General features: G+C 41.3%; 1 protein-coding gene and 1 long non-coding RNA gene across 6 annotated transcripts in view; one reads left to right on the top strand and one right to left on the bottom strand.

The window, feature by feature from the left end:
* Nucleotides 1–1,690: 1,690 nt before the first annotated feature.
* The window catches only part of itga7 (integrin subunit alpha 7), a 73,403-nt gene continuing 47,630 nt past the window's right edge, over nucleotides 1,691–27,463 (bottom strand). For 4 of the 5 annotated variants that reach the window (XM_062971020.1, XM_016994978.2, XM_008114399.3 and 1 more), the window contains 20 exons: nucleotides 26,656–26,863; nucleotides 23,952–24,145; nucleotides 22,682–22,770; nucleotides 22,374–22,501; nucleotides 20,493–20,588; nucleotides 19,137–19,198; nucleotides 18,457–18,626; nucleotides 17,536–17,685; nucleotides 17,166–17,278; nucleotides 15,783–15,972; nucleotides 14,158–14,241; nucleotides 13,969–14,048; nucleotides 13,550–13,627; nucleotides 11,022–11,124; nucleotides 9,430–9,612; nucleotides 8,562–8,660; nucleotides 7,335–7,448; nucleotides 6,379–6,477; nucleotides 5,692–5,817; nucleotides 1,691–2,626 (listed from right to left, as the gene is read on the bottom strand). In XM_062971020.1, the coding sequence (XP_062827090.1) occupies nucleotides 2,447–2,626; nucleotides 5,692–5,817; nucleotides 6,379–6,477; nucleotides 7,335–7,448; nucleotides 8,562–8,660; nucleotides 9,430–9,612; nucleotides 11,022–11,124; nucleotides 13,550–13,627; nucleotides 13,969–14,048; nucleotides 14,158–14,241; nucleotides 15,783–15,972; nucleotides 17,166–17,278; nucleotides 17,536–17,685; nucleotides 18,457–18,626; nucleotides 19,137–19,198; nucleotides 20,493–20,588; nucleotides 22,374–22,501; nucleotides 22,682–22,770; nucleotides 23,952–24,145; nucleotides 26,656–26,863 (2,546 nt within the window). In that variant the 3' untranslated portion in view covers nucleotides 1,691–2,446. Of the gene's footprint in view, nucleotides 2,627–5,099; nucleotides 5,211–5,691; nucleotides 5,818–6,378; nucleotides 6,478–7,334; nucleotides 7,449–8,561; nucleotides 8,661–9,429; nucleotides 9,613–11,021; nucleotides 11,125–13,549; nucleotides 13,628–13,968; nucleotides 14,049–14,157; nucleotides 14,242–15,782; nucleotides 15,973–17,165; nucleotides 17,279–17,535; nucleotides 17,686–18,456; nucleotides 18,627–19,136; nucleotides 19,199–20,492; nucleotides 20,589–22,373; nucleotides 22,502–22,681; nucleotides 22,771–23,951; nucleotides 24,146–26,655; nucleotides 26,864–27,463 lie in introns of those variants that run through there. The other variant, XM_008114400.3, reaches the window with a different exon arrangement.
* Nucleotides 8,655–15,837, top strand: LOC134296339 (uncharacterized). The gene is made up of 3 exons (XR_010003051.1): nucleotides 8,655–9,302; nucleotides 9,849–10,151; nucleotides 15,742–15,837. It is a non-coding gene; the product is annotated as an uncharacterized LOC134296339 (long non-coding RNA).

Raw genomic sequence — 27,463 nt, 5'->3', positions numbered from 1 at the left:
GGTTTAGTGTGAAGGGAACCGAAGGAAAGCAAAAGTATTGTGTGAAACATTGCTTTGGAGGACTTTGGATGTTTCCAAGAATGAAGTAAGATTTGAGAGCCTTTTAGGTTATTAAGTATGGGATTGCTGTTGACTGCAAAACGTAACTGAGAATACGTCCTATCAAAATCAGTAGACATGACTTTTGAGTAGATATGTAAAGGACTGTACTGTTAGGCATCCTGTTAAAATATGTAAAATATTTATTTGAGAATGAAGACCATTTTAATAATACCATTGGACAAACCATTGTCTCCTGCAAGGTTTGGTCACTAGCACTTCATTGCAGTGGGCTCTCTTGCTATATATTTTATCTACAGGCTGAAATCATATGTTAATTTACTCTGGAGTGCTATGTACTCTGGAGGCTACATATAACTACTTATGAATACACAGTCTGTCATCGATTCGGCTGCCCAATGGCTTGAAATATATATAACCCAAAACCAAACATTTTAGATAGGGGGTACCATTTACTATGCCTTTGTATCTAATGGGACTTGAGCATCCACACATTTTGGTACAGATGGTAGAACCACACCCCAGTGGATATCAGGGGCAACTTGTATACTGCTATAGATTTTAGTGGCATTTGTCATTACATGTGTTTGCTTACATATTTAGAGACAAATGTATAAGCACATTACAATGCAGGCATTAGGAATAAAATATTGTGCAACAATTTGAAATCATTTGAATAATTTACAAAGAATCAACCATCTCCTCCAAATGTATTGCTGTACACTATAATAATTTGCTGACTGGAGAATCTATGGGACATTTAACCTATTTTATTGACTTGAGCCTTTGCTGAAAGACATGGATTCACTGTGAGGCCTTCCTTTTGACTTCTTTGGAATAAGCCATTGATGGCAAATTTCCAGGCCCTTGCCTAGCTTCTTCTAAAGCAGTGGTTCTCAACCTGTGGGTTCCCAGGTGTTTTGGCCTACAACTCCCAGAAATCCCAGGCAGTTCACCAGCTGTTAGGATTTCTGAGAGTTGAAGGCCAAAACACCTGAAGACAGAAAGGGTAATGCACTGCCATGTTTACCTCTCTCCCACATTCACCCATTTGGATTTGCTTCTGTATTACATATCTGTGTTAGGCAGTGAGTTTCATTTAACATAATAGATCTGAACTTTACTATCTTTTCAACGTGACTGTTTTGATCTAGTTGTGTTTTGTCCTTCAAAATGTCTATACCATTTACCATAAGAATGGTGAACACTCATTTATCATGCTCATCCCCACTCTATCTTTACCGCTGTGTCTCACTTGTGTTTCTAGAGAAGGAATTGTGGCTAGAGACAGGCACTTGTCTAAATTACCCAGAACAGAGCAGTATTCCAGTGTGCAAGTGTGTATATACCAGCAGGAGAATGGACACAATTGAACCTGCAGCCATAAACAAGTAATTTGGGTGTAACTCACACAGATGTCAACAGTTTTGGGGAAGTTTCTTTTCTAAGCCCTGTTTATGAGTATCCAAGTAGAGCACTGTATCGTAAAGATGCTGCCACCATTTGGTGACCAAGAGTGGAAAGACTGGGAAATGCCGTGTTGCATTCTTTATTCTGTTGCAGAGGGAAGTAAGTTCTGTGTCTCTTAAGCTGCCCTGTATCTGTGCTAGACTGAATAAGCCACACATACTGTATTTGTCAGTGCATGTTTTATGGTGGACAAAAAAATGACTCTAACAATCAGAGCCATGCTTGGTTTTAGAGAAGGCAAGCCTTTTAGTGTCACTCCTGTACAGTGGTATGCAGAATCTCTGTGATTAAAGTATGTCCTCTTTAATCTAACCTCTCTGTCTTTCAGGCATCTTTATTATTAATTGGACAATATAAATTATAAAAAGCTAGCCTGAAGAAAATAATTTTGCTCAGGTGAAGGCAGTTCTTTATCTTCTTTACCAGAGTTTTGTTTTGGCTTTGAATGCTTATAACACATCCAAGGTATTCCGGTTCTCCTCATTCCGAAAGAACCATGCCTCTTGCAGAAAACGTGAGGTCCTTTTGCAGTAGAGAAGATAACAATGTATAACAGCAGGGTACTTGTTGGCTTTTCCTCCTCTCTTTTTTTGACGGGGGTCGGGAACAGGGAAAGCAGAACGTTTCTTCTGGTAATGGCTCGGTTTCCTGCATCCTGTGCTACTCAGCTTGATAAGAAAAAGCAGAATTCCAGGAAAGACCCGTACAGCCATTGGCCTTTGTCCACCATCACCAGTATTAAGCACATGTCCCCTGAATCTCTGCTGAGCATTTCTTCTTCTCAATTCTGCAGATCTTTCAGAGAGAAGAGCGGGCAAAAACACTGTTACTGTTATCCAGTCTGATATCACCAGAAAGGTCCTTCAAGTAGCAGCTCTCTACCAATCGTAAGTTAAAGGTCAAAGTGGGAATGTCTCTAGGCCGAGACAGGAACATAACCATCATTGTCTCCACTCCAATTAGTGACCCAGTCCTTCTTGGTGATGGTGCCTGTTTTCTCCTCACGAAAAAGCTGGCGTTCCTGGCGAGGAATCTTGACTGCATGGTACTGTGGCACCTTGGCTTCTTCATAGCGGACGCGTTTGAAGAAGCCGAGCTAGAAGAGAAAAGGGTATGCTGTTATGTTAGTGACGGTAATCACTAGTCAACAGGTCACCAAGTAGCAATGTAAGAAGTGGGATGTTCTTTTGCTATCAAGCTAAAGATTACATCCACCACTCATGACCAAGAGAGAACTGTGTGACTCTTCTTTACATACCAAACGTTTCTTTCCAGCAAGAGATATTGCTTGCAACACATCCTCAGAACCAGGTCTACCACTAAGAAGACAACAGATGCTGAGGACTGACAACAGCAATGCTCCAGTCATTCCTAGTTCATCTCCATCATCCCTCTTCAGGTCAAAGAAGTGTGACACTGTGCTTGTCCTGTACTGCCCCCCCCCCCAATTATTTGACTGCCTTGAGATATGTTGCAGGGAGTATGCCACTGACCGAAGCGCAAGTAGTGGCCACTGGACTGGTGGGGAAGTCATGTTACCCATTGCCTCAGGTAGCACATCATCATGGCCTGGCCCTACACAGCACATATCTCAAAAACATACCCTGTGACCATGGACTCTGACAATGATACACAAAAACTGATGAGGATTCCTTTATCCAAACTCCCTTGACTTCATGCAATTATCCTTAGAATCTTCTGCAGTTGCTAGTACAGAGACTAGTCTTTGAACACATCCAGATGGTGGACTCCCATATTGCAGGCCTAATACTTTGGAATATAATTAGTTGTATAAGAACTATCCTGGGCAAAGGCAGTTAATACCTTTCCCACCCAAGATATTCTTGCTGCCATTATGAAAAGCCACATGAACGGCACATCTCATGTCGGCTATAACAGCTTTGTGGTTGAAAGCAAAGATAAGAGTTTTGGACTATGCAGGAAAAGAAGTACTAAATGGTGTATCTGTTCCCATTAACTGGAACCATCTGAATTTATTTTGGTATATATGGTTCCTAATCCCCTTGTACATTAACGTTCCTTCACACATCATCCCAATACCAATGAAACCTTGAGTCAAAGTGTCCTCCTGGGGGTCTATGCTGCTCTCACAGTTGCCCACCTATTCCTTGTTCCCCTTTCAATCCAGTCTGCTTAGAGGAAAGGTGGTAAGGTATGCCTTTCCTTGTCACTTGCTTAGAGGGGATAGATGATATATTGATATATTGTATTACTGTTTTATCTTTTTATAGTGTGATTTGTATTATGTTGCCTATATTTTGTCCTATGTTGTCTGGGCCTCTGCCCCATGTAAGCCGCCCCGAGTCCCCGCGGAGAGATGGTGGTGGGGTATAAATAACGTATTATTATTATTATTATTATTATTATGGAACTGTGTTGTAGGGGGGAGAACTGAGGAGTTGGCAATGGGCTCCTGTGGGGCTGTGGGCCCCACTAAGTCCCCACAGATGCTAGCAAAGGAAGCCCTGTCATTAGACCAAGTGACACAGCCATCTTAGGTGGTGGGATAGGCAGCCAAGTTTTGGTAGGATAAAGCCATGTATATCTAACGGCTGGCCCTGCATCCTCTTAAGTTGGCCAGCTTAAGAAATTCTATTAAAAACTAATTAAAATAGTTTAACGCATTTAAAAAACAATGTTGTTTATTCGTTCAATCGCTTCTGACTCTTCATGACCTCATGGACTAGCCCACGCCAGAGCTCCCTAATATCGAATAATATCATAATATTGAATATAACAGATATAGCACTCCCATTTAAAGGTGTTTCTGAAACAGGCAATTGACAAATGAAAGCCTTTATTACATTAAAACATATTTGGCTATGAACAGAAAGAGAGTAAAGAGGTGGCTAACTTAGCTCTCTGCAAGGGAATACCATAGTTTGGGACCAACCAACAGAATGACTTCCCTTGTGGAACAAAGAACAGGGCAATCTTGTTTTTCCAAAGGAGCAAAATGTCTTGGGTCTGCCCTGGTATCAGCCCTGATTCAACTGTCTATGTTGCCCAGGTAAGGCATCTTGGTGCTTTCAGATGTTCTGAACTCCCAGAATTCCTGAAGAATCGCCTTACTGTTGGAGGCTAACCGAAGTGGGTGTTGTACCTCAATGCGCCTTCAAATGCATACACTTCAGCAGCTAATGCCTTTCACACTTGATAACATGTTTCACATGCATGTACTTGACTCCCAAAACATTTTCAGAATTCCATTAAGTTGCACATTCACACTTGATCAGATTTTTGATAGGTTACTTAAGTCCTTGAGTAATGAGATTTATTTTCATGATCATGCATTGTTGCAGTCAGTATAGTTATAGTTACTTCTGTCTGTTAGGCTCTGCAGAGTTCTCTCGGCACATTTCCATGTACACTTAGGCATTCTCAAAAGTGCTCAAACGTTACTGTTTGTTGGTCCATGCATTAGTACTTTCAGTGAGCTCACAATCAAGAACACTCCGTTGTTTACAATTCCCATTCCCCATCTGTGCTCACACTCCTGCACACATACAAACAGAGAGTCAGTTAGATGGGTCAGAACAGGCATTACCCTAGGCCTCCATGGCCTGCCTGTCAGCATCAGACGGCTGGATGGCCAGCCGGGCCCGGTAATAGTTTGTGGAATATTTGGATACCCGACTGGTCCTCTTGAAAAAGCCACACTATGAATGGGGAGAAGTATGAATGGTATTAACAGCTCTGCAAGTGACCAGCTCCCAGGAATGGTCTCTAAAACCCTGACCGCTCCCTTAAACATCCACCTATGTCCATAGGTAACCCTGAAGGAGTGCATCTCCCATCACACTCCAAAGTGCCTTGAATTAGGTCTTTCATTATTGAAAAATTGTGTCCAAAATGTGAAAACTAGCTGATAAATTGTGTTGATTTTGGAAGGATATACCTTCCCGGACTTCGTAGCGATCATGGACAGACTACAGGGATTGGGCTCTTGTTGCAATAAAACTTTCTCCAAAAAAATCAGTACCACTTTCGATACTGATATTGAGATTGCTAGGACACACATTTCAGCATGATAAAGCAAGTGGGGAGTCAGCCTTTTAAAATCGTTGTCAAGGCCAAACTGACCCATCTCCCAGAAGTATCCCAGGAAGCACTGTCATTTCCCCCGGTCAGCATGCTTACCTTCCACAGGATGGAAACCAGTAAACCCAGTACGAGAATTCCAGCTAGAACTGCAATGAGGATGATCCACCAGGGAATCCCTCGTGCCAAGGCCACAATGGGATCCAAGTACACAGTCACTGGGATCTGGGGGGGGGGGGGGAGAGAATGCAGAAAGAAATAGAGCAGAGTGACTTGAAAAGTGCAATGAGGAACAATGACTGACAGCAGAACAACCCAGCAGACTACACAATTGACCCAAAGAGGCAGGTGATCAACTGCCTCTCTCAGTGGACACAACAGGGCCACAGATTACAACCAAACCAAAATCAGTCCATGCTGCAACATTCTGCTTCTGTTTGTATTGGAAGTAAGTGCAGTTTCCACTTCATCTCATAACATTACTATTAAGTAAATCTTGCACCTTATTAACAATATCCCTTCAATTCACCTTATAATTTTCATACTTTTTTTGTCTTTTAATGGAAATTGTTGGCCACTGCCAGCCACTTCAATCCATCTGTTTTGCAATGGTAGGACAAAGTGGTTTGGCATTGTATGTATTTATGATTTCACTAAGATCTTCCTTGTCTTTAATCCTAGAGCAAGAATAGACAGTGTAGTTGGAAGGAGTAACTTAGGAAATCGTCTGTCACCACAAAACACATGAGGGAAAGATAACGTGGAAGTGGCCTATGGATCTGGTACCTGTGCTGTGGCATCTTTCAGAATTAGGTTACGAATGGTGGATTTCACTGTGATGCTGGCTCGAACAATGACTTCCACAGATGTCACATCAGAGTACTCCTGCGGACAAAAGGGAATAAAGCTCAGAACAACCAATTGGACATTTAAACATCAGTACAGCAATCTATATTTGTCCTCTTGCAATATGCTTTCATAACAGTGGATACAGAAAGAGAGGGATACATGTGAGTCAACAGGAAAAACAATGGTGAAAACATACGGCACTTTTTTCTTTTGTTTTAATTTTTTTTTTTCATGTCAGGAGCAACTTGAGTCGCTTCTGGAGTGAGAGAATTGGCCGTCTGCAAGGACACCTGGATGTTTCGATGTTTTTACCATCCTTGTGGGAGGCTTCTCTCATGTCCCCGCATGGAGCTGGAGCTGATAGAGGGAGCTCATCCGCACTCTCCCCGGGTGGGATTCGAACCTGGCAGCTTTCAGGTCAGCAACCCAACCTTCAAGTCACGAGGCTTTAGTCTACTACACCATCGGGGGCTCCTTTTTAAAAATAATGCTTATGAAAGGCCAGACAAATTTTCAATAATATAAAGAGACACGTAAGAGTCATTTAATTGTCCAGTAAATCTTTTCATTGTTGGTGCAAAAATACACAGCACTATTATCTGGAATACGTTTACTCCAATATTTCATCAAAATAACATTTCAGAAAATTCTGTTCAAGAACTGCAAGCCACTGTTGCTGCTGGCTAAGCCACATCAGCTCCTGTAACGATGTACTTACTACTTCTTAATAACAAAGTACGTCACGGTGTTTTTGACTAATTTATATTATTTTGCCTAACCTATATTCTTCATGATCCTATATGCTGGAATGACACCATGTTTAAAATATACCCCACTGTCTGTCTTGTAAGTTGTTATTCCTCTCACATGCAGCAGGAGGAGTCAAGACTAACCTCCAGGAAAGTGCTGTTCCAGAGACGACCCCAAATAGTGAGGACGGCTGAGCGGTCGAAGCTGTGGAGGGGGCACTGAAAGAGCTGGCAACGAGCAGTGCCTTGGGCACAATCCTAAAGCAAAAAGTAAAAGATAACACATGGTGTTAGAGCCAGGTCAATAACCATAGGCTGTGCCCTCACTCTGAAATTATGGAGTAAAGTGCCTTCTCTGTTCTTGAACTACTTTCAAAGAAAATGAAGTATCAGGCAGATGCATAGTTCCTTTGTCCCAATGGTGCCACCTTGGTAACATTTAACATTCATGCTGGATTTAAGGTAGACCTTTTCATATGGGCTCTTCCCAAGAGTAGCTGCAGTTGGATAGCCATATGTAATGCTTACAACCACTATTTTTTTTCATACATCTTGCTGATTGAGTGGCTGTATTGATTATTTAAGTTGCAGAATCTGGTTTCTAGCACGTAATATATTTAAAGCACTAGAATCCTAAGAGATCCAATTTTTATTTTACCCCACTAAAACAGGTTTCAGACCCTCATGGTTTCAGAGAGACAAAATTTGCAGACATTGTCTACTCCAGGGCCTCTAAAACTATTTCAATTTGTGACTAATTTCCATCTGGGAAATTTTTACATGACCTCAAGGACATAGGATTATAAAATAGGTATAAAAATCAAACATTTACTGATAATAAATCAGCATTTGCAAGGCTTCCTAAACAGTCTGATTTCCCTTTTTGTGGAGTACAGCTGAAGCCTCTTCCGCAGAGTCGACTATAAACACTGCAGGTTATTATTATCAGATGTGTGTAAATAGGTCGTGTTTGAAAATCTTTTACTGATGCCAATTTTTTGCAACCCCAACATTGAGCTAAGGGGACCGTATTTGGGATCAGGACCCACATTTGAAGAAGCAGTAGTCTAGTCTAACCGAAGACTCTCATGTGAACATTAGGAAAACAAGGGTGAAAAGGGATTTTAGTTGTATAGTATCATGCATATCAACATTAACCAAGCCTCTGACAAAGAAGTTCCTCTAAAAACATTTTATACTTTTATAATGACACTCTTTTGCAATTCCTCCTTTTTATGCCTGGACATGTGTGTGGAGTTGGGATGTCATTGAATTTCATGCTGTGCACTGGGTTTTACCCTTGCATGGTAATTTCATGGGTGGGTGGAATGTACCCAGCCCCCGTCACTGCCCTTGCAGAGTCCCACTCACCAAGGTAGCGTTTTTCCGCCTCTCCCAGTAAGTCAATGGCCTGCTGGGTGCCTCTGTCTGCTGAGCTTCCCGTTTCTTCCTACTTTGATGAGAATACTCCTGAAAAAAAGAACAGGAGATTAGGGGCATTGCAAATATTGGCATTTTCTGTTCTTAAACACCACAGCTTTACAATTTTCTCAAAGAAGCAATAAATTTGCCATGAAGGTTTCAGGCATGCATCCAAAACACAGTTCATCAACTTGACAAATGTATAAATCAGTGATTCAGGTGGACATTTGGATTGCTTAGACATGACAAGCAAAAAAAAACCGATGATTGTTCTTTTTTGTGGGTACCTATCTGCAGTGAAACCAAATGTCTATTTTCACAGTACAAGGCAAAGCTTTCAAATAGACATAATGTGAAACAGCAGGACTGTGCTTTGGTTTGTGAAGCAAAATCACACAAGCTTACACAAAGATGCCTTAAAACTTGTAAATAGGTTTATACCTCTAAAAATTAAATTATACATGATTCAGTTGACTATGTATTTCATAATTTCTGGGATTGTGAATATCATATCAACAACACAAAATTTGCAAATCAGGGTGTTTTCTTTTTTTTGAGGCAGATCATCGTTTCAAATTTGACTGAGATGACAACAATAACTGTAAAAATAAATTATTGCCATTTGGACCACTGAAGGAGCAGGCAAAGAAACTGTTCTTTATGTGTGTTTTCTCTCCACAAGCAGAACAGGTAATCATGAATTTAGCAGCTCATGGTATCTATATTAAGACTGTGTTTGCCTATGAAGAAGTGGGACAGGAAAGCCAAATGTTCTGCAAAATGTTCTCCCTTGTTGCCTCATTCTCATGATACTTACCAGAGCCAGACGCAGAGGGTTGGGTTCTGGGCTGCAAGTTGTGCGTTTCTGAGGCTGCGTTGAGACCTCCAGCTCTAACTTCAAGGGGTAGAGGAGCCACTTCCCATTTGCAATTTCATGGGGCCACATGAGATTGAGGAAAGCTGAGCCAAGGGTGTTCAGTGACTGGCCCCTGTTTGTGACCTGGAGACCAGAGAAAAGAGCGCAAACGCTGCATGTGAATCACGAAAGTTCTATCCAAAGGGGAAGAAAGCATTCCCTACAACAGAGTCTGGGAACAAATGATATTCCAGAAGGACTACAATTCCCATCATCCCTCTTTATTGGCTATATTGAAAACGGTTGACCAACACTAAAATCATAGATTCGCTATCCCTGCACAGTGCCATGCCTCAATTACATTTTCTTTCAATCTTCAGATATACAATCTCCATACATTTTTTCAGAAGCAACTTGAGAAACTGCAAGTCACTTCTGGTGTGAGAGAATTGGCCATCTACAAGGAAGATGCCCAGGGGACACACGGATGTTTTGATGTTTTACCATCCTTGTGGGAGGCTTCTCTCATGTCCCCGCATGGGGAGCTGGAGCTGACAGAGGGAGCTCTCCCAGCTCTCCCCAGATTCGAACCAGCAACCTTCAGGTCAGCAACCCAGCCTTCAAGTCAGCAGTCCTCCTGGCACAAGGGTTTATTGCGCTAATGGAGGCTCCATCACAATAAGGTAAGGGTAAAGGTTTTCCCCTGACGTTAAGTCCAGTCGTGACCGACTCTGGGAGTTGGTGCTCATCTCCATTTCTAAGCCGAAAAGCTGGCGTTGTCCGTAGACACCTCCAAGGTCATGTGGCCGGCATGACTGCATGGAGCGCCGTTACCTTCCCGCCGGAGTGGTACCTATTGATCTACTCACATTTGCATGTTTTCGAACTGCTAGGTTGGCAGGAGCTGGGGCTAACAGCGGGTGCTCATTCCGCTCCCGGGATTTGAACCTGGGACCTTTTGGTCCACAAGTTCATCTCCATACATAATATATAATATACCAGATTAAAACAAACTATAGTCTTCTGCATATATCCATCTCCATACATGATGTATGCAGAAGACTATGATTTGTTTTTCAGTATTTCTGTATTCCCAGTTGCTAGAACAAGTGAACTCCCTAATTCATCCATAACCAGGTACTAGAACGGAAAAATTTCAGCTATTTTCCAGAATGCTTAAAGCAACAAAGAATCTGCTTTGTATCTGCTTGATTGGGCTAACTGAAAGCTTAACTTTCTCCCAATAGCCTTTCTCATAGAATAAAGTATCTGAGTAAGTGATTGTGTATTTACTGCTGAATCTTGACTATCAACCACATTACTCTTCTGGCATGGCTGCCTCCCATCTTCTCACCCAAAAATACAGGATTTCAGATTCTTGGCTCTAAGTATTTTCACTCCTCGCTATAACAACTAGTCTGGTGTAAAACAGCCTCCTCCAACATGACAACTCCAATAATGGAAGTTAGTCTAAGACATCAGGGGCGTTGGGTTAAAGAGACGAAATTAATGAATTGCGCTATAAACAAAGCTCTGATGTGGAGAAGACTCACCATCACCTGGTAGCGCACAGGACTGCCCACTTCACTTTCTTTCGTCATGGCACTCTCACCCCGCACCTCTCCACTGTAGAAGAGCTGCTGTGGCTCTACCATTCTAGGGAAAGACAGAAGGAGAAAGACGGGAATGGGTGCATGAAGCTCTCCATAGGCACAGAAATATCTACCCTCTGCCAATCTGGAACTGACTGTGCATCACAGACAGCTATGGTTCTGAAAACAAATAAGATTTAAATTGTTCCCTTAATTTCCATTGGGCATGTGAAACAGGATCTCTGATGTCATGGATTCATAGCACATGCAGTTGAATTCTCTTCGCATTTCATCATTCACAAGTGGAGAACACGTTCCATTGGTAGCTCAGGGGATGCTCAGGCAGCTGTCATGTGTTATACCAACCTCCATCCCACAAATTCTGCACCAAAGCAACCCAGAATTCCTCAAAAGATATAAAATATGCAGGCTGTGATTTTATTTTTGACAGCCACAAGGGGTGTAGATGTGCTGAGCCAGGGGTCCCCAAACTTTTTAAACGGGGCCAGTTCATGATCCTTCGGACCGTTGGAGGGCCGGACTATAGTGGGCCGAGCAATAATAATAATAATGAATAATAATAATAACAATAATAACAACAACAATAAAAAGAGGGTTGAAAGAGACCTCTTGGGCCATTTAGTCCAACCCCCTTCAGCCTTGTGCATCAAAAGCACAAGCAAAGCATCCCTGACAGAAGGCCACCCAGCCTCAATGTTAATAATAATAATAATAATAATTATTATTATTATTATTATTATTATTATTCTCAATTAAAAGACAAAGTATGGATTGTCGATGTTGCAATCCCAGGGGACAGCAAGATTGTGGAGAAACAATTGGAAAAGCTAACACAATATGAGGATTTAAAGATCGAACTGCAAAGACTGGCACAAGCCAATCAAGGTGGTCCCAGTGGTGATCGGCACACTGGCTGCAGTGCCTAAAGACCTTGGCCTGCACTTAAACACAATCGGCACTGACAAAATTACCATCTGTCAGCTGAAGAAGGCCACCTTATTTGGATCTGCCCGCATTATTCACCAATACATTATACAGTCCTAGACACTTGGGAAGTGTCCGGCGTGTGATCCAATACAACAGCCAGCAGAATGTCTGCTGTGGACTCATCTTGTTGCGTTTCAAATAATAATAATAATAATTGACAAAATTACGATCTGCCAACTGCAAAAGGCCACCCTACTGGGATCTGCACGCATCATCCGAAAATACATCACACAGTCCTGGACGCTTGGGAAGTGTTCGACTTGTGATTTTGTGAAACGAAATCCAGCATATCTATCTAGTTTGCTGTGTCATAATAATAATAATAATAATAATAATAATAATAATAATAATAATAATAATAATAATAATGGCTGTAAGAGAAGAAGAGACCCCTTAGGTCATTTAGCCCAACCCCCTTCTGCCCTTGTGCCATGGGGGGCCGGATAAATGGCTTCGATGGGCCGCATCCGGCCCCCGGGCCTTAGTTTGGGGACCCCTGAGCTCTAAAAGCTGAATTGACTCAACAACTAAAAGCACTGTGATTGGGGTTGCTGAGTGGCCATGTTCCAAAAGCATTCGCTTCTGACATTTCGCCCACATCTATGGCAGGCATTCTCAGAGATTGTGATGTCTGTTGGAAACTAGGCAAATGGGGTTTATATATCTGTGGAAGGTCCAGGGTGCGAGAAAGAACTCTTGTCTGTTTGAGGCAAGTGTGAATATTGCAATTGGCCATTGAATAGCCTAACATCTTCAAAGCCTGGCTGCTTCCTGCCTGGTAGAATACTTTGTTGGGAGGTGTTAGCTGGCCCTGATTGTTTCCTGTCTGGAATTCCCCTGTGTGAGTGTTGTTTTTTATTTACTGTTTTGATTTTAGAGTTTTTTAATACTGATAGCCAGATTTTGTTCATTTTAATGGTTTCCTCCTTTCTGTTGAAATTGTCCACATGCTTGCGGATTTCAATGGCTTCTCTGACTATTCTGACATTGTGGTTGTTAGAGTAGTCCAGCATTTCTGTGTTCTCAAATAATATGCTGAGTCCAGGTTTTTTATTTGAGAACATGACCATACAGCCCAAAAAACTCACAGCAACCCAGTGATTCCGGCCATGAAAGCCTCCAACAACACATACTCTGTTTCCCCGAAAATAAGACAGGGTCTTATATTAATTTTTGTTCCAAAGGATTCATTAGGGCCTATGTATCGCTACCTGGACACTATTTAAATTGACTTTTTAATGAACTATAACTAGGACTTATTACTATTTGAAGTAGGGCTTATATTTTGAGCATCCTGAAAAATCCTGAAAAAATCATGCTAGCGCTTAATTTTTAGGGTAGGTCTTATTTTTGGGGAAATAGGGTAGCACTGTGATCCATTCAGTGTTGGAAAGAAATCTAAAGAAAACTCTTTCTGCTTTTAAAATCAGGGGCTACATGACAATGGAAGTGAATGTAAAGTCTTCCCATATGGCTCTTACCCAGTAACAGAGAGGGGAAGCTCCATGACCACACGGGCACGTGCTATTACAGGGGCCAACCCAGGCTGTTCTGAGGTCCTGTAGGGGGAAAAAAATTGAGTTGGAGATGTTTATCCAGGATAGAGTTTACTATCATCACATGTTAATCAGCTATTTTCTCTTTCCCTAAGTAAACAGTTCGATATCTCCTGTAGATGCCTCACAAACCCTGACCTAAATAAAGAGGTTTAACACATGAACATACCCACACTGCTCAAGAGGTATTTCAGGCTTGGCAACCTCACCTGACAGATCTTTGATCTGAGCTATCATGACCAAGGTTGACTTCATAAAATTGCATAGCAGATAGGGGTCTAGCAATGTCCTTTGATTTGATCTAGGAAAGCCCATCTCTTGAGAGGAAAGAAAGCACTACTCACGTGCTAAGTTCTAGCCCCACTTCCAGCTCTTCAGTCTCCAAAGTAATGCCAGAGGTGCTGAGAACAAGGTAGAACCGAAACTGAGGGGAAAAGCAGAAGGGGTAGGGAATTCAGAAATAAGAATTATGACAAAACACAGATAGTTACTCATGTGGAAGTGATCATTGTCTTTGTCGCTCTGTACTTCACCTGTGCTCCACGTTTCATGGGGTTTCCAAGCTCACATTCAACATAAGAGGCATTCTGGTTAGACACACAGGCTGGTGTCTTACCCTGTAAAATAGAAAGTTATTGAACATATGTTTGCAAAAGCTGAATATTACTGTGTGGTGTCCCTAAACAAAACCATCACCACAGTCAAAATTCTGCACTATATGGTGTGTAAGCAGAACAAATCATTGCACATTTTGACTTAACCTGCCTTGTATTTTTCAATGCATCCCACCTTGTAGAGCCATTCTCCCTTACTTCCAGCAATACAACATTTTGCTTATAGTTACATGCAGCAGAACCACCTATCTACATACTACCTTGTAGTGTCAAAAATACTAAACCTAGCATGCCAGCGCAGCTATGAAAAACAGAAGCCACTGAGTCCCAAATGTAACTACAGTAGAGTCTCACTTATCCAACGTAAACGGGCCTGCAGAACACTGGATAAGCAAATATGTTGGATAATAAGGAGAGATTAAGGAAAAGCCTATTAAACATCAAATTAGGTTATGATTTTACGAATTAAGCACCAAAACATCATGTTATACAACAAATTTGACAGAAAAAGTAGTTCAATATGCAGTAATGCTATGTAGTAATTACTGTATTTACGAATTTAGCACCAAAATATCATGATGTATTGAAAACATTGGCTACAAAAATGCGTTGGATAATCCAGAACATTGGATAAGCGAATGTTGGATAAGTGAGACTCTATTCTATTGCTGAAAGCCTTCCTTTTCTAAAATCTCTATGATCAATAACTCCACATGAGAGATATAAAACATATTCTTAGAGCAAAGGTGTCTCAGCATATCAGGATACTATAAAAAATGGTTACCTATAAGATCATTTGTCTTTGTAGGAAAGCAAAATACCAGCACTTTTTTTGTCAGCATGACGACAACAAAAACAGTAACTTGCACAAGCACTTTTGCAACACGTTTACAAAGGAAGTCTCAAAATATGAAAAATCTCTCAAAATGTGTACAAATTGTTGCAATTTTGCTTGGCGATGGTAAAACTGATATTTTTAAAAATGCTCATGTACAAGAACAAAATAAGTGAAGCCATACATCCCTCCGAAGTGCCATACAGTGTTCCCTCACTTATCACTGGGGTTATGTTCCAGGACCACCCACAATAAGTGAAAATCCGCAAAGTAGGGACACTATATTTATTTTAATGTTTATACATTATTTTAGTAGTTATACACTATTTTAAGTCTTTATCAACAAATCCTGTGTTGATAAATCGCCTCCTTTTCCTCCTGTTGCCGCTTGGGCTCCTTTTTTCTCCCTTCGGCTTCTCCTTCCTCCCTTCCTTAGGCTGTAAATTGCAATTTTTTATGATTTATAATAGTCTTTTAGAGTTTATTGAAAAACCGTGATACAGCGAATCTGCAAAAAGTGAACCGTGAAGTAGTGAGGGAACACTGTACCTTCAAACACCATTCAACACCCCCAACCCAAGATACCTGCCTCGTTTTTGGAAAAAACATCAGACCTACAGCAGTCAGCTAGTCCCACAGACCAGCTCTTTCCTTTTTTTTATTGACAGCCCACCCAGCCGGATATTTTGCAGCAGATACCAAAGCATACCGAGGCATTGAAAGGGCGCACGGCAGAGTAAGGTAAGGTAGGTGGCAGAAAGACCAACAGCATAGCTTCATGAGCATCATCTCCATCCTGCTGTGGGTTATCAGGGTCTGAAGGAAAATTGGTGATGAAGATCTCAAGGGCTACTACTTTTTGGTCAGTCATGGAAAAAATGTCCAAGCCATCATCGCCTCTGGAGGAAAAAAACAGTCTTTCATGAAGGCCGTGCTAGAGATACCACAAACCAGAACAACTTCAAAGGATGCAAAGGATGCAATTTGTTTCATTAAGATCAAGTAGACAGAACATATTGTAAAGAACAAAAATAACTTTCTGGCCTTGCATCGTGCATTGAGCCAACCAACTCCTTTCATGAGTGCATAAGGAGATTGGTTATGCCTAGTGATATATCGGTATATTGTGAGGTTTGGTCACTCATCATTATGGTCTCCATAGCCATACTCTCAAGAAGAAGGCAAAAATGCTGGCAACTGTGCTGATCAATTGCAACAAACCAGTTTTAGCCATTTTTATATGCATATAGAAGGGTTTTGTAAAGCAAATAGGTCTTGACTACTATATACTCAAATATAAATCTAAGGCAGGTGTTGGAGCCAAAAATATGGATTTTGATATGACCCAAAGATAAGTCAAAGGTCATTCTACAGAGGGGAAAGTACTAGCCTTTCCTTGGGGCCAGGTGTCCTTTGCTACCACCACAATTTTTCCACTTCGCCATTCAGAAAGGCCAGGAATGGTGCTGTGCTGGAGAGATTAGAGGAATGGTGCATCTTCTGGGTTCTCCCAAGACCGACTACACTTTCACCACACTACTCAGAGAAGGGAATGGTTCTTTTATTCTTTTAAAATAAGACTTAAGGTATAGTACTTACATTGACCTGTAGATAAGTTGACTCAGTTTTTGAGGGGTTGATTTTTTAATTACAATTTCTAGAGCTATTGTATATAGGATACCATTCAAGTCTAACCCACTTCAAAATACTGTGTATTACTACAGAACTAACTCATAACAATACATGTGTTTAAGAAAAACCCTTCTCTGCATATCCAAAATTATACGGAGGATTTGCAGCAAAGCTCAGATGTGACAAAGAAGCCTGGGGACAAGTGCTGGATGGTACAGTTTCAATAAAATCCAAAGGTCATGTCCTTTGATTCTGAAAGCCTTGGTTCCACTGTTCCACTGTTGATAAGACAAATGGATTTGGAGAAAGGTCTGATTTTGGCAACATCGCTCTTCTATGCAAACCAGAACACTGGAATGTAGAATCACATGCATTTTTGCTCATTGATGCCTGCTGTGCAGCACCTACACTGTTAGTGCTAAATAACAGAGCCAACAGAGAAGCAATATCACACTCATACCTAGGCAGGGGGTGGAAGAGAGAATCATCAATACGAGAACTGAACCTATGGCTCAGTTGCAGGTTGCTTTGACAGATCTTGTCCTCTCCACATCCCTGCTTGAGGAAATTCACCTGTAGGAGGAACAGAAGGCCAAAAGATAAGGGGGACACACAAATGAAAAAGGGGATGCAACTTCTAAGGCACTCTTGAAAGGTTTGTGGTAGGAGTCAAATGCTGCTCAAGCTCCAGCTCATGTCCAGAGCACTGAAGGTACAGGTTGAATGAGCTCCAGTTTCTCTTCTCCTATACTCTTGTCATTAGCCATAAAATGAGGGGAGGAAAAAGAGAATTATCACGAATCAGCCAGGATTATGATATGCTTGCCTACCTCAGTTCTCTGACTATTGGGCGGCAGAGCATTTAGCACAGGGGACAGTGCGCCCAGGGTAGCACCTGGGGTCTGGCGTCGGCTGCGGGTATGCTTGATGTTGTAGCTCACCAGCACAACAATAGGACGCAACTTGTCACGGACATGATCCTGCAATAGAGGTAATCAGATTAAGAACAGGGAACCCTTTTTCTCCATGAAATAGATTCTACATAGATTTCAGCTAATGCCAGTCATGTCACTGCCTCTCAGCCTTCCAAATGGCAGGATGTGAGAGCTGTGAGGTTTATGGTCCATATTTCATGAAGAATATGGTGCAAAACAGGAATGGTAAAGATGCTTAATAATAAGGACAAATTGGGAAATTTGTTTGAAATGTTTTCTGTTATAACTTAATTTTAAAATATTAAATGCATCATGGGCTTGCAGAGAAATGAAAGAATAAAATGAATAAAATAGCTATGTTTTAAAAAGGTATCTCGAGAAGTTTAAACATTCTTTAAAAAAAAACAATCTAGAGACATGTTTGAAATGAAGGCTGAACATTAAGGACAACATTAGTTTGTCTTCTAATGTCCTTTGCAAACTGTTAAGCATGATGACCGACACATGCCAACTATATAAGGACTTTGGGCATGGTGCCATATATTATTTTTGTTTAATTTTTTTCTTTTTCTGCACTGCATTGAAGCCCAAAATGAGGGATATGCCAGAATAACATTTCTAGATCAGCTATGCAAGAAATGGAAGCATGGAGTTTAAATTAAGGATGATGTGACTCCAGTCAGCATAATGACACTCATGTACAGTTTTTCTGACATTGCTGAGCTTGGAAAACAATTATGACAGTGCTGAGCTTTGGTGATACTGAAAGACTGACAGTTCCCTTAGTGTCCTTCATGTTCTGGCATGCAGGCTCACCTTTAACTGCATTGTGGCCTTGGTGCAAGAACGGACATGTTGTTGGGGCAGTTGTACTGTCCCTGAGTATTGATGCTCAGGGTCGCTGGTCTTCCTGTTGCGGAAGGTGACTCTGGGAGTTCGCCGTAATTCCTGGTGGTCGGCATCAGCATCAAAAGTGTATTCAAGAGCTGAAGGAAGGAGTGGAAGCTGTGAGTTTGGAGTAGGAGAGATGCTGAGAGAGAAGAAGTAGGAAGCTCCTTTTATTGGTGTCAAGGCTAAGGCCTCTACCTGCTTCTTTGCCTGCCACCAAGAGGTAGATACAAAGGGCTAACCTAAGCCCAAGGCAAGGATTGGATATCATCTCCCACATACAGAACCAAATTGAACTGGCATTGGAAAAGTGTTCACCACCACTCCTGCAAACTGGTTTTAACGCTAGAAGATGGACCCAAAGCGACATAGCAGCATTATCTTCCAACAAAAGTCTAGCAGACTCAGGAGGATGGTTTCATGCATGCACAACTGTTGCCTTGCAGCATCCACTACAGACAGACCTGCAATGCCGGATATGTTGAAAAAGCCACCACAGCACATTTGAATAGTTATGATATCAAGGACATACTAAGAGGGATGAAGAATGGACACCACAAGGCTCTCTATGTAGCCATTAATGTTGATAGGTTCTAGCCAATACTCACTGATGGGTGGGCTGTAACTTGGAGGGTTAGCTGTGTAGCTGAAGCAGGCTTTCACATCCACACTATGGAAGGAAACAGAGGAGGAGACTCACTCAGCAACTGAAAGGAATTAGCACAGAGATGCTTGTCATATTTCTTAAGTTCAGGGGTGGGAGTTGGGAGTCTCAACCTTTTGAGTCATTCTGATAAGATAGCTCCCTTGTCCCAGAATAGCACTGGATTAGGATGGTCAGGGAGAGTGAATTTTCACTGCCACTGAACAAAAGAGGCCAGCCAGTAGGCCAGATGAGAAATAGTATGTATGCTCAGAGCAAAAAGGTCTGGAGTAATCGTAAACAATGAGGGTCCACAAGTATAAGGCTGACCTGCTCTGGTGACAGCAGCAGCTCACCTGGAGAGCTACAGAGAAGCCAGCTGGGTATCAGATATATTGCTGCATGTGCTGTACACATATGAGGCCTGCGTCCTACTAAAATAAGGGTAAAGGTAAAGGTTTTCCCCTGACGTTAAGTCCATCATGACCGACTCTGGGGGTTGGTGCTCATCTCCATTTCTAAGCTGAAGAGACGGCGTTGTCCGTAGACACCTCCAAGGTCATGTGGCTGGCATGACTGCATAGAGCGCCCTTACCTTCCCACCAGAGCAGTACCTATTGATCTACTCACATTGGCATGTTTTCGAACTGCTAGGTTGGTAAGAGCTGGGGCTAACAGCAGGCATTCATTCCACTCCCAGGATTTGAACCTGGCACCTTTTGGTCCGCAAGTTCAGCAGCTCAGCGCTTTAACACACTTTGCCACCAGGGGCCCCAAGGTCTAAAATAAACCAGGGATCTATTTCCCCACCTCACCTTTCAATTATAACTAATCACATCCTGTATTTTTATACTGAACAAATATTTTGAAGAATGTTCAGTTATCCCAGATGGGTCTTTTCCTTTCTGCTAATCTTGATTTCTTCCTACTGTTCAGAATAGAAAGCATTGATTTCCTCCAATCTTTTAAATTCATCCCTGTAGAACAGAAATGGGCAACACTTGACCCCTCCAAAAGCCCCTGCTTCTAAACTGAATGCCAAAGTCCAGGAGGAAATCACACCACTAAACCTTGGCACTGCTGTAGGGAGATATGGTCTGAAGTGATATAAAATTGGCATACAGACCCACGCTTCGCTAACCCCCAATGGCTACCTGGGAGTTGAAAGGACATTACTTTCCTTTTGTATCTACATGCATTAAGCTGCTAACAAAGGTGCCAACATATCCATGAAAGCCCAGTTTGGCATTAGCTGAAAAACAGGAGTGGCAGAGACAAGGAGGTTCAATGGTGGAAGAGGAGAGGTTTTGCTTCTCCTTACCAGATGCCTTCAAAATAGCGGCAGTTCATGTTCTCCAGGTCAACATTTTGAGGGGTGACTGTGATATTTCTGGAGATGTGGATGACTGGTCGGGATCTAAAACAGAGATTGGATATTAAAATGAGAATTGGCCAGCTGTAGACAACTGGAGTCTCATATCTTGAAAAGTCATGTGGACTGGGACACTACTTAATATTACAATTTTCTCAAGACAAGGGTTACTTTCTGGGTGCTCAGGAATCCACAATTAAACAGCCAAGAGATATGGAAAAGCCTTCAAGTGTAATTAAAAAAATTAAAGCAAAATGATACATTAACTTTCCTGTCACTCCTCTAGTTTTCCATACAAAAAGACCCTAGGTTCTGCTATACATTCCTTCAAGTTGTTTGTAATGTCCATTAGTGCAACAGCAGAAAATGAAATACAGTAGAGTCTCTCTTATCCAAGCTAAATGGGCCAGCAGAACCTTGGATAAGCGAATATCTTGGATAATGAGAAATTAAGGAAAAGCCTATTAAACATCAAATTAGGTTATGATTTTACAAATTAAGCACCAAATCATCATGTTTTACAACAAATCTGACAGAAAAAGTAGTTCAATATGCAGTAATGTTGTGTTGTAATTACTGTATTTACGAATTTAGCACCAAAATATCACGATATATTGAAAACATTGACTACAAAAATGCCTTCGATAATCCAGAACCTTGGATAAGTGAAGCTTGGATAAGTGAGACTCTACTGTACTATGAACATCACAAACACAGTAGAGGTACAATCTAAACAGCAGATGCCTTCTGCAAGCAAATGTTTTGCATAAAGGTTTGACTGTTAGTAAAGCATGGTCTTAGTTATCTGGCTTTAGATTGCTATTTACTAATAATCTGGTCCTTGGTACTCTAAAGATTATAATTAAAGTTCCCCGTTGTAACCAATAGCCTTCAGAAAATTGTTTAGATAGTCAATTGATGTATTATAGCCAGACTTTCAAGTCTGGGTACACTGTTGAGAACAAGTATCTAAAACAGGGGTCCTCAAACTTTTTAGGCGGAGGGCCAGTTCACAATCCCTCAAACTGTTGGGCGGGGGGGGGGGGGGGGGGGGGGGGAGAGAGAGAGAGACTATGATGAAATAGTCCAAAATTAGGATTGTTGTTGTTGTGTGCCTTCAAGTCGTTTCAGACTTAGGTCAACCCTAAGTCTAAAGTTTAGGACAGAGGCCAAGTAAATGACCTTGGAGGGCTGCATCCGGCGCGTGGGTCTTAGTTCGGAGACCCCTGATCTAAAAAATGGGGGTGGGGAGGCAGCTAGCATCTAGTGATCTAACTGATTTTATGTACTATTGATTGATTTTGTATAGGCATCTAATTGTGCCAGTGTTGTAAGCCGCCCTGAGTCCCTTCGGGTGAGAAGGGCGGGATATAAATATTGGAAATAAATAGTGGCTGGGTCTCCAAGTGACCCAAACCCTGCTCAGGACTGATAGAGCAGAGCACGCTGTTGCAGCTCCAGGGTCGTCTTACTATTGCTTGACTTGACTATAAACAACTGGTTCTGCTCTGATCCAAGCACCTGCTCTTACCCTACCCAACACAGAATACTAAAAATGCTGTAAATTACAGTTGTAGTCCAAATGTAGCCTGACTTCATTATCTCCAACAAGATAGGATGAAATGACCTCTCAATAAAAAAGGAATGCCACCCATTTGTAAATTTCCTGGCTAACAGATTCCTACTTAAGAGAGAGCTGTGGCAGGGAGAAAGACATGGAAATGAGATAGTGATGGGAACCAAATACGGCGAGTTGATGGGTTATAGTTTTCACTGTGCAAGATGACTGATGAGGATTTACCTCCGCCTTGTTTCTTTTTTAAAACTTACCTGTACAGAACTACTGTGTCGGAAAGTGATCCTACAAGGAGATCTGGGTACATGTTGCCATCAATATCCAAACCACCAGAAAAGGAGTAACCAAACATTTTAATGCCAACACTCTCCCCAGTTAGGATCTGTAGTGGACAAGTGGTAGAACAGGAGAGTGGGGATCAACATGATGGAAGCTCATTACAGGGGGAGGGAAGGCACACAGAGCTCAGAGAGGAAATGAAAAAAAAAACAAGCAGGGATATCAAGGTACCCAAAACCATGTATGCACCCCAAATGCAAGGCAGGGAAAAGGCTAGACAAACCTGAGCAGGTTTGGTGACAAATCCCAAATTACTGCCATGGTAGATATAGACTTTGCCATCACCATCCAATGGGGCTCCAACCGCAAAGTCTGGAAAGAAAGTAATAGTTCACTCACGCTCCTGTAGAATCATAGAATTGTAGAGTTGGAAGAGACCTCACGGGCCATCCAGTCCAACCCTCTGCAAGAAGCAGGAAAATCTCATTCAAAGCACCCCTGACAGATGGCCATCCAGCCTCTGCTTAAAAGCCTCCAAAGAAGGAGCCTCCACCACAGTCCGGGGCAGAGAGTTCCCCCTTCTAACTTCTTCATTCCTGGATGACAGAGCTTCATAAACATGACCAGCTCATGCTACACTTGATTGCTAATGGACCACATGGAGAATCAATCATCACCATGTTATGGAAGTGCATTAAAGCAAAAACAGCTCCAGCATCATCGAACACCCCACACCTATATTTTATGCACAGTTGCCTAATTCCAGCTTCTTACACAACTTAAACTTCACATGCATAGCAGACTACAGGTCATGTACATACTTTATTACTGTATATGCATGTATGTGACTAAGTTTCTGTGGGATCACTACTTGTGTAAGTGTGTGTTAAGAGAAAAACACCTGGTCAATTACAACTCATGGTTGAGTAATTGGAACAATCAGGGCTAACAGGCTTGAGCCACTCCCTGAATGGGGTATATCTGGGAATTTTTGTAATGTCTTTTGGGGACTTACTGGGGGACTTACTTGGGGACTTACTGAATGCTTGCTGAGAGCCTACTATGAAGATGCATGAATTTAATGCCAGAGACTTTATGTGAGTTTTGTTGCTGGAAGTTTTATTATGATTTTTGACTCTGCTACTTAAGAGTAAATTTTGATTTTCTCTTCCATTTTCGTGGCTTGTTTTTCTTTTGCTCATTGTGGATACAACAAAGGACTGGATAAATCTGGACAGGACTGCACGCAGTTTGTTTTTCTACAAACCCGTAACATACTTTCCCCTTGCTCATCCTTGTATCACATGAACTAGGGAATCAGAAAATGTAGATACAGCCTTAAGATAACTACACACTCTTATATTCTCTCTCTCACTCACACACAGAGTGAGATACTGGCTTTCTCAAAGCTATGAATGGATTTCTTCCTGTCTAATCCCAAGAGCTAACCATGCATCACAATTCTAAATATATGCATTTGGAAGTTCATCCCACTGTCACCAAAATAAGCCAGTTCAAGAGTCCCCAATTGCTCCATTCCCACAATAGCATACCTTGGAAGCCATCTTGGTTGAGGTCACCTACAGCACCAACCGTGATTCCAAACATGGAGTCATAGGAGCCATTGAGGCGCACAGGGATCACATTTTTCAAGCGCTCTGCCTGGTTGATGTACACGTAGACTGCACCTCCAATCCCTTCTTTGCGGTCAAAGAGATTTGGTGCCCCGACCACCAGGTCCATCCAGCTAGAAATAACAAGTTGTGAGTGGAGTTGCCATGGAAATACCTACTGGTCTCAGAGTACAGCGGCCATTAAATAAGTGACTATAGGTAAATCACTCTAACCATACCACAAAATATTTACAACTGCTCTACTGTGCTATATATCAGATCTACTATCACAAGATGCAGTGATGAATTATTTTAAAAGGGAATTCAGCAAACCCGTAGGAGATAAAGCTAACAGCAGCTACTAGTCACGAGATATGTATTTTCTCCAGTATCACTTTGGGAAAAGGTGTGTTGGACTAGATTAATCTAATCTAGTACAGGTCTTCTTATGCTGGTGTGATCTAACATAACTCTTCTTCTGTTCTTAATTTCTTCCTTGCCAGGGGCCACTTATCCATAAACTCTAAGAAAGGAATTATTTTTCATTTATTTCCAATTGCTAGTTCCACACCTTTTGAAACAATGGGATTCTAAATTTCAAGCAAGATTATAACTGTCCCCATCTTTTCCTAAAGTATGTTTTTAGTAGGACTGTCAACCAAGAAGGATGAAATGGCCTAGTCTGTTCTTGTGTCTATATCAAAAACTCAATGTGTAGAAAACAAGTAGGCCTCGTTTTTCATATTACACAGATAAAGATTTTTATTAATATTGTTGCATACATGTTGCTACAGTGGCTGGCCGAAATGCAGTCAGCTCTTCACATTTTCTGGAGTTAAGGGAATAAGGTCACTGTGAAAGTGAAAAGCAGCGAATAAAGAAATGGCTGTTTTCTATCTATGACAGTGGTCTCAACCTGTGGATCCCCAAATGTTTTCCTTCAACTCCCAGAAATCCTAATAGCTGGTAAACTACCTGGAATTTCTGGGAGTTGTAGGCCAAAACACCTGGGGACCCACAGATTGAGAACCACTGATCTAAGAGAACACCTCTAGAAATTTGTAGTTCTTCCAACACATCTCTATGGCCAACTTTCACTGGAAGCTGGCTATGAAATTGCATTACAGGACCAATAGATTCCTAGAGTGGTGTTTTCTCTAGAACCCTCTAGGTCCTCCAGCACAATGACAGGAAATTGGCCATAGAATCACACTAGAGTAGGGGTCCCCAAACTAAGGCCTCCAAAGTCATTAACCTGGCCCCCGCCCTCAGTTTTATAATATAATATTTTATATCAGTTTTAATAATATAATATATTGTATATACATATAATATTGATAAAAATATTATAATGTTATACAATATAATACTAATAATACCATATAATAATATTAATTATATGTTATATCTTACATATAATATTATAGTATAGTGGTATAGTTCAATATAGTAATATATAATGCTAATATTGTGCTATGCTAATAATATAATATATTGTATGTACATACAGCTGCTCTGAGTCCCCTTCGGGGTGAGAAGGGTGGGATATAAATGTAGTAAATAAATGTAGTAAATAAATAAATAAATAATTTTAGACTTAGGCTCGCCCAAAGTCTGAAATGACTTGAAGGCACACAACAACAACAACCCTAATTAACTTGACTATCTCATTGGCCAGTAGCAGGCCCATACTTTCCATTGAAATCCTGATAGGTTTCTGTTGGTTAAAATTGTTTTCCTTTTTAAATATTGTATTGTTCTTTCATTGCTGTTGTTGTTTTGCACTACAAATAAGACATATGCAGTGTGCATAGGAATTTGTTCGTTTTTTTTTTCAAATGATAATTCGGCCCCTCAACAGTCTGAAGGATTGTGGACCGGCCCTCTGCTTTAAAAGTTTGAGGATTCCTACACTAGAGAATCTAGTGATTCCTAAAGAGAACATTTTAAATCAAATCTATGGCTAATCAAATCCACAAAAGTCTAAACTGCAAATGTGGAGGAATAATGTACTGGCAAACATTAGCAGTACTCCAAACTATTCATTCCGTGCAAAATATTATGTCTTTTTGCAAAATATATAAATCAGCTCAGATTCGGCACAGCACTAACCCAAATTCATTGCCAGGACCTACTGAAGGCCTTTCACAGGAGTTCTGGGTTCCCATGAGATATCTAATCTTTCAGGAACCTGGAAATCTCACAAGAGGTTTGCCTCTTGGATAGCTGATAGTCATGACCTAGATGGAGGAATGGCAAAGCCATAGAGATTGCAGTGCTGCTAGAACATGGCCACACAGCCTGGAAACACCCCCAAACTACCTTTAGTCTCACATTGAGGAAAAGTCCATAAATCAAATAAATAATCACACCTTGACATTAGTCCTGAAAGGCCGATTAAGATAAAAGATGGCGACTGCTTCAGGGAAATGTTTCTCGCTTTAATGGCAATGTGAACTTTATACCCTGGCACTCCATTCACTAAATAACACAGACTCTCATAATGTGGGTGGCATGGTCATATAAAGCACAAAAATAGTAATTCAAGCCCTGTATAGTAGTCATCAGTCGTGTAGCAATTGCTAATGAGAATACTAAAGCGTTCAGGAAAAAGGGCCTTCTCCCTTCATCTCAGATTCCTCACCCGTCATTATTTAGATCCACCACAGCCACAGAATAGCCAAAGGAAGAGGTAAGCTTCTCCCCTTCCAGGATAACTTCAGGAACCAGGCGGTTGACATTGTCTCGTTTCAGGATCACCACTGCTCCAGTGTGGTTGGCTCGGGGTGCCCCGGTTACAAAACTCAACTCATTCCTCCTGATGATTCCCACTCCAGAGTCCAGAGAAAATCCTAGAATAAGAGGAATGTGTGTTAGTCAGAAGAGAGAAGGGTGTTCCTTAGCACAGTATTAGTATTAGCAGCTGTTTGAAATTTTATAAATGAGCTTTAAAATAGGCAGATGTTAATGCTGGGTTATCTTTTGGAACAATTGGTTCTACTCTTGATTCTGAACTCAGGGCACATGTGTACACATTCAAACACACATGCACAAGACACCTGCAAACATCACAACTGCTTTGCTTACATGAAAAAATGAAAGCTGAAATTTTCACATGTTGTTTCAGGATGGCTCATATGAGGGGAAATCACATGTAATTAAACAAATAACCAAAGTTAGAGGCAGACTGATTTTATGAAATCCTCAGTTCTACTCAAAGGCTGGATGGAGGAGCCACAGTCTAGAAAGTATCATCAGCAGTCTCTTGGGAGCAGAAGCCACTACATTGTCACATAGAACTAATGTATGAACAACTTATCGCATGATTTCTCTAATCAGGAACAGGGGAAATGGGGTTACTCTGGCTATGGTACAAATTCTGACTAAACTCCCCTCCCTTGCATTGGGCTACTGTCTGTTCCCTGTTTTAATAAATTTAAGAGTAAAAGACT

The sequence above is a fragment of the Anolis carolinensis genome, chromosome 2 (assembly GCF_035594765.1).
Source record: "Anolis carolinensis isolate JA03-04 chromosome 2, rAnoCar3.1.pri, whole genome shotgun sequence".
Lineage (NCBI taxonomy): Eukaryota > Metazoa > Chordata > Lepidosauria > Squamata > Dactyloidae > Anolis > Anolis carolinensis.
The sequence above is the reverse complement of the archived record's forward strand: the minus strand, read 5'-3'. Positions and strand labels throughout refer to the sequence as shown.